This window comes from Paramisgurnus dabryanus, chromosome 1, assembly GCF_030506205.2.
Source record: "Paramisgurnus dabryanus chromosome 1, PD_genome_1.1, whole genome shotgun sequence".
Lineage (NCBI taxonomy): Eukaryota > Metazoa > Chordata > Actinopteri > Cypriniformes > Cobitidae > Paramisgurnus > Paramisgurnus dabryanus.
The window spans coordinates 69,496,164-69,503,060 of record NC_133337.1 but is presented as its reverse complement, the minus strand read 5'-3'; the positions used below and the strand labels follow the sequence as shown (position 1 = coordinate 69,503,060).

At 36.1% G+C, this 6,897-nt stretch overlaps 1 protein-coding gene across 1 annotated transcript; it reads left to right on the top strand.

Annotated features, from left to right (window-relative positions):
* The first annotated feature begins 3,522 nt into the window (after positions 1–3,522).
* Positions 3,523–6,083, top strand: LOC135734483 (uncharacterized). Its single transcript, XM_065253336.2, has 9 exons — positions 3,523–4,073; positions 4,198–4,257; positions 4,350–4,382; positions 4,465–4,530; positions 4,631–4,696; positions 4,845–4,904; positions 4,985–5,155; positions 5,234–5,305; positions 5,358–6,083. The coding sequence occupies exons 1-9, from the start codon at positions 4,055–4,057 to the stop codon at positions 5,993–5,995; spliced, it is 1,185 nt and encodes a 394-aa protein (XP_065109408.1). The 5' UTR covers positions 3,523–4,054; the 3' UTR covers positions 5,996–6,083.
* Positions 6,084–6,897: the final 814 nt, after the last annotated feature.

Here is a 6,897-nt window from a genome sequence, read left to right as displayed (position 1 = left end):
ATTTCAGGAACTGCTGATCTACTGGGATTTTCACACATAATCATCTCAAGGGTTTACAGAGAATGGTCAGAAAAAGAAAAAATATCCTGTGAGTGGCAGTTCTTTGGGCACAAATGTATGAAGGTATATTTGGTGCAAAACAACTGCACACCTGTGAAAGTGGAATTTGTATATGTAAAGATTATCCACACATGTGTATCAGTAAATTTGAAGTCACAGATGAAGAGTTGCAAACTTGTAGATTTTTTTCTTTCCCTCAAATACAACACAACACATTCACAAATCCTTCAGTGCAACTACACAAATCCCATTTTATAAATCACAGATTAAGAAACTCACAAGCTCACATTTTTTGCTACAATTGCTGCAGTAAATATGGTGCATAACCTACTTGAACGCCTGCATCAAATAATGTGAAGTCACACACAAATTTTGTACATTCGCAAAATCAGTTTGTGCATCTGTGCGATGAGACTTGCATGTGTGTACAATTTTTTTTCACAAATATTTTTTTATTTTTTTAATATTTTCTAGCCCAAACACAAGTACATAAATACAACTGCTTGAATCTGCTGCTACGAGTTTCAAACACTCTTTTTCATGTGCTCTCTGTTTTGCATCAAATATCTCTAAGAAAAATGGTGCGAAAGTGATTTGTATACCTGTAGGCTATGGCGAGCACTGTTCAGCACTGCCCACCAGGTGGCGCCCGACACTCACTGAAGCAGAGTTTATTAACTCTTTCACCGCCAGCGTTTTAAAAAAAAGTTGCCAGCCAGCGCCAGCGTTTTTCATGATTTTCACCAAAGTTTAATGCCTTCCAGAAAATGTTCTTCTTTAAATATATAAACATACAATATACTAAATGAAAGAACAGACCCTCTGCTTTCAAACAAAAAAAACCGTTTCATCCTACCTTTAGTGGTTCTTTTGCAATCAGCTTTTGAATATGGGTAGGTTTCTGCAAAAACACCATATTTTGAGCAAAAAGCAGAGATAATTCCATTTTTGTGACGGACTTTTCATAGAGATCCGATTCAGAGCGATCTTTAAAACAGACACGGACATGCAGCAGCTTGCCATAGGGCAATACTTCCGGTTTTAAAAAGTTGCGGAAGGATAGTGGATAATAGCGGTATTGCGGAAAGACGGAAAATCTCGTCATTGGCGGGGAAGCGGTTTCTCTTAATTGACGAGATATCTCGTCAATGGCGGGGAAAGAGTTAATTACCACCAATGTTTTAGCAAGGTAAATCGCCTTTATCAAGGTAAGTAGTTATAACGGGGCACCTCTCGTCAAACTTTTATGACCCCCTCCCCCACCCGTTGACAGGTCGTGTTTTATGACCCCTTTGACAGGGGGGCGGGACCATCAATCAAAAATCTGTACAAGTTGTCAACTTTAGACAGAAAGTATTTAATGGGTTTATGGCCGGTCATTTAGAGTGATTGTTTTTCCTGAGTGTGTTTTATGTCACGCGTATGCTGTCATGTTTAATGACAGGTTGTGTTTGTGACATTTGCTGTTTATTGACATTTGCTGTATCTATCTATCACCCCTCCCTTTTCGACCCGTGCGCTTCTCAATACGGCCTGCATTTCTTTCACAGGGGTGCGTGTTGTAAAGCGATTAAAGATTTCTAAAACTCAATGTTGGTAAAACAATCCCCCATTACGGTGTCAAAAAAGTAAATGTTTATTTTAGATTTTAGACAAATCATGAACAATGCTACGATTAAAACATTTGTTTGTAACATCACAAGTTATTTAATGAAATATACCGTATACGTGTATAGTTTAAGCAATGATCTGAGCCATAACCTTCGGAGCCGGCAATACTATAATCTTTAGACGAAAGTCTAAACTAAATACAATTTTAAACGATTCATGAGTTCCGTGAATCTTTTCATGACCTGCTCTATAGTTTCACGCGTATTAAAGATCCGGCGGTGCATGACAAAGCGCCGGGTGAACGGTCATATCTGCCATTTTAAAATAAAGTTAATAAATGTAATTCTGTCCACTATGGCAAAATATGAGTTTATTTTAGATTTAGGGGAATCTTCAACCAAGTCTCTGATTAAGACATGTGTATACGTGAACCGATGGTGACAGAAAACTTATATCTGACGTAATAAACTTTTAAATGTTTTTTAAGATGTCTTCACCTCATTTTAGGGTTTTATTTTTAATTAAAGGCTTCTTAAAACATGTGTGAATATGTGTATATTATACAATATTGTCTGCTCTGACAAAAATAAATTATTATGTAGATTTTAGGTCAATTGCCTGCGTGTATCTTATAAATACAACATGATAATACGTTTGTATTGGCAAGAGACTTCTTTAGAGTCACGCAAGAATAAAATATTTTAGTTGTAACTGGTTAACCTTAAATGTACTATTATCTATTTAACTATAAGCTATATTTTACTGAACAGCCTCAAAGTTTCTGATGCTGAACTTATGACCGTATGTGATAGATATTTCACAGCAGGGTCGGTTTGTAATCTATGTAGAGTCTTTTAAAACTGTAATGGTAAAATGTAATATGGACACTCTGTCAAAAATAAAGCATTTGTTTGTAACAAATTATTTAATGAAATATTCAGCAGTGGTATAGCGATGAACAGTGCCAAAACCACCGAGGACACCAATAACACATTCTATAGACTAAAGGCTATTTATTTTAAACTAAATAAAAGTTTAATCTTTTCATAACCTGCACTATAGTTTCACACGTATTAAAGATCCGGCGGTGCCTGACAAAGTACCGGGTGAGCGTTCATATCGGCCATTTTAAAATAATGTTAATAAATGTAATTCTGTCCACTATGGCAAAATAGGATTTTATTTTAGATTTAGGGGAATCTTTAACCAAGTCTCTGATTAAGACATGTGTATACCTGCACAGATGGTGACAGAGAAACTTATATATGACGTTAATAAACTTTTAAATGTTTTTAAGACGTATTCACCCCATTTTGGGGTTTTATTTTTAATTAAAGGCTTCTTAAAACATGTGTGAATATGTGTATATTATACAAAGAGTCTTATATTGTATGCTCTGACAATTTTTTTTTAATTATTTTAGACTTAGGGGAATTGACTGCGTGTGTCTTATAAATACAACTTGATAATACGTTTGTTTTGTAAAGAGACTTCTTTAAAGTCACGCAAGAATAAAATATTTTAGTTGTAACTGGTTAAACTTAAATCTGTTATTATCTATTTAACTATAAGCTGTATTTTTCTGATAAGACACAAAGCTTCTGATGATGGTCTTATAACAGTGTCGGAGATGATGATGGCTGTTCACAGCAGGTGGCGGGCTGTAAACAAGTGTCTTTTAAAAACTGTGGTGGAAAAAATGTAATAGGGGCACACTGACAAAGTAAAAGGTATATTTTAGATTTAGGGACTTCTTAAACAAGGCTCTGATTAAAAAAATGTGATTATGTACAACAAAGTTGTCAGAAAACTTAGGCTGGTGCGTACTTATATCTGTGGGGGTTTTTAAAAACAAAACTTTTTTGAAGCTTAAAACATTCCACCCTATCTTGTGGTTTGTATACAATGTGAATACTAAAATCGTACGTGTGTATGTGTATTTATGTTTATATATGATTACATATGTTGTGGTGAAAACAAGGTGTTTATCTGGCTGGTCCCTAATGGTACAAATAATTCATGATATTCGTCTCACTGATACAATGGCAGGTGGTTTCATTACATTGAAACTAGTTAGAACACAGCAGAGACATGCATTGAGGTTAATTACCCACATGTTTTTATATGAGGCTCTAAAGCAATATATTCAACCATGCGTATTATGCGGTCTTTTAAGGTTCGTTTGTAACATCATAAGTTCCTCTACAGACAATCAAGAATCAATTATGCTTACAAGCTGTTATCAGTTGACACAAACCAGATCTCTCGTCTTTAACAGTTTCGTATAAAGTAAGGCACCACTCAGAATGTATTTTAACACCCCTGAAAACTAGTGATTGAAACTTACAGCGAGAAAGTCTGCGTTAAAGAGTCTAGAAAAGAAATGGAGACATACCTTACTGGTGAGTGTGTTTAAAAGTTTGTATTGTTTTTCAAATATGTTGTGTGTTACAAAAAAAAAAAATAAATAAAAAAAAGAAAAAACCCTACAAAGGACCGGATAACATATCGGGGTTATTGTTATAGGAGCCCTGAACGACACCGACTACGCTAATGTTGCGGCTGAAATTTGTGCTTTAAATACAGGTATGTTTTAACGTTTTCTAGATATAATTTTAAACGATCCACTTACATAAAATAAATAAATGATTAAATCTATAACACTCTATTTCCTACAGGATTGGGGAACCCCACGGTTAATGATGAAAACTGTAAGTTGTTTATCTGTGTGTGTGTGTGTGTGTGGATGTTGGTTACAAAGTATTTTACGATCACCCCCAACTATTTTCACAGTGCATAACAACATTAGATCATCTGATCGAGATGTGGTGTGGGGAGTTGCAGGTCTCCACACACTCGGTACGTATTTGTGTTTAACTTTTTTTGTTTTTGTTTTGTTTGTTACAACATTTTGGTCTGTTTTCAAAATTACTAAAAAACAAATCTGTCGTCATTGTAGCGAATTTGTCTAACCTCCTGGATAGCATACCCAATACATCAGGGTTTCTAAGAAATAACGAGAACGGTAAGACGTGTGTCTGGGTGTGTGTGTTTGTGTGTGTGTGTGTGTGTGTGTGTGTGTGTGTGTGTGTGTGTGCGTGTGCGTGTGCGTGTGCGTGTGCGTGTGTAAATGATGCCACAGCGCTTATGATCCAAAGGTCTATCATTCACAGGGATCTGTGCTACGGCTACTCGACACAACGATGGTAGATCTGGGATACGCAAACCACTCTGTACGTAAAGGTGATTTTACTGACGAGTTACATTAAAGTTAATTATTTATAAGATAAACAACTGTGCTATGGTATTGCAGCGGATTTGTCTATCCTGGTGGATAATATACCCCACACAACACTGGGTGGCAATGGATCACACAAAAGACAGAGATCCATTCAGGCCGAGATTCACACACCAAGGGGCCCGCATACAACTTTACGAAATACTGATGCAAAGAGACAACGAACGGTTCGGAGTGTGCCCCCCGGTACGTATCTAGAAATGGTCTTTAAACATATTGTTTTATTTTAAAGTGATATTTAATAACATAGTCATCTGTTTACAGTTTTGAATGACAGAGTCATCGCGAGCGATAATGTAGGACCATTGGAGTCTGACGCTAGAACATCTGGTCAAGGTGTTTATACAGCATTAGAGATTTTTTAATAACAGAGGTTATCTAATTGCAGGGTCGAGCACACATGACATAGTAGAGAGCTTTGTAGATTGGGATGAGGATCTGTTTATCGCATGGGACGCTTGTGATTTTGAAATACCTACACCGGTGCAATCACCATCAGCGTCCATGAATGTACAAGGAACAACTGTGGCTTCCGAACAGACCCCAGAGTTAGGGGTGAATCACATAAACCAAGAAGACAACAATTCTGAGGATACAGAATTGTCCCCATATGTTTTGACCCAGAACCTCGATGTTCAAAGAACCGTGGATTCCGAACAGACCATCGCTGTGATACAACTAAATCGAGAAGAGGTTGGTTCTGAGGATACAGAATTGTCCCCATATGTTTTGACCCAGAACCTCGATGTTCAAAGAATCGTGGATTCCGAACAGGACCCGGAGCCACTGCCTGGTAATCAACAGGCCTATAGAAACGAACTTGTGGCTGATGAACAGGTCACGGACAGCACAGGAAATGAAGTGACTCCAGAAGAGCTCAAAGACTTTTTGCATTATGTATGGCACGATTATGTACAGTTTAAGCAGTTTGTAGTCGATGGTTTTGCAATCCAGGATACAGAGCGAAGAAAACTGTTGGGGTTAATCGCCGAAATTATCACTCTGTTAAAAAATCCGACTTTGTAAGTGACAAAGCCGTTTTCTGCCGTTTTAAACTTATACCGTTGAGTGTTCTCAATACCAGATACAACGGGAAAATTTTCAATGTTTATATAATCCGGTTTATACATGTTTTTTGATACCTTGTTGGTGTTTCTTATACTCAATATTATTATTATTATTGTTTTTTACGGATTTTTTTATTATCTGAACTATTGCTTGTTATTTGTGATATAATGTTTGAAAACATTAATAAAAACCCCGCAAATATCTTCTTAAGATGATTACGCATTGTTTAATTATTGTGGCTTGCTGTACCAAACCATTCTCTGATATATCAAGAATATTTCCAAAGTAACGAATGTTAAGATATTCATGACCAGGGGTCTATCCACAGATTACACCACAATGTTTTAAGTGTTGGTTGCGTGCATGCTATGCATTCACAAAACATACATTTACATTCAAAACCTATGGATTCAAAGACTTAAAGTCAGCAATTTATGTCGTTCACATCAACCGTACCAACATTTTTAGAATGTGCAAACTGTTTTACTTCGTTTTAAACATGTTTGGGTGGTTTCGGTCTAGATTTTTATAGAAAACTTCAGAACATGACACCGTTTTAACATTTACAAAATGATGAAGCATTTTACTTTTAAGTGTCTCCCATGATCATGTGGGGGTGTGACAATTACTTTTGTTTGTTTGGAAATTATATGAATGCAGAGAAACAACGCAAAAGTTTTGAATTTTAACATAATTTATATGCGTCCTGATTTTTAAAAACAGTAAGCTGTAATGTTTCTTACACACAGATCTAAACACATCACAAGTCTCAATGTTTAATAACATAAAAACCTGTATGCAAAGGTTTGTTGGCGTATTTTTAGACACAAGCTGTTTATTTTAATCTTTAAACAAATGTG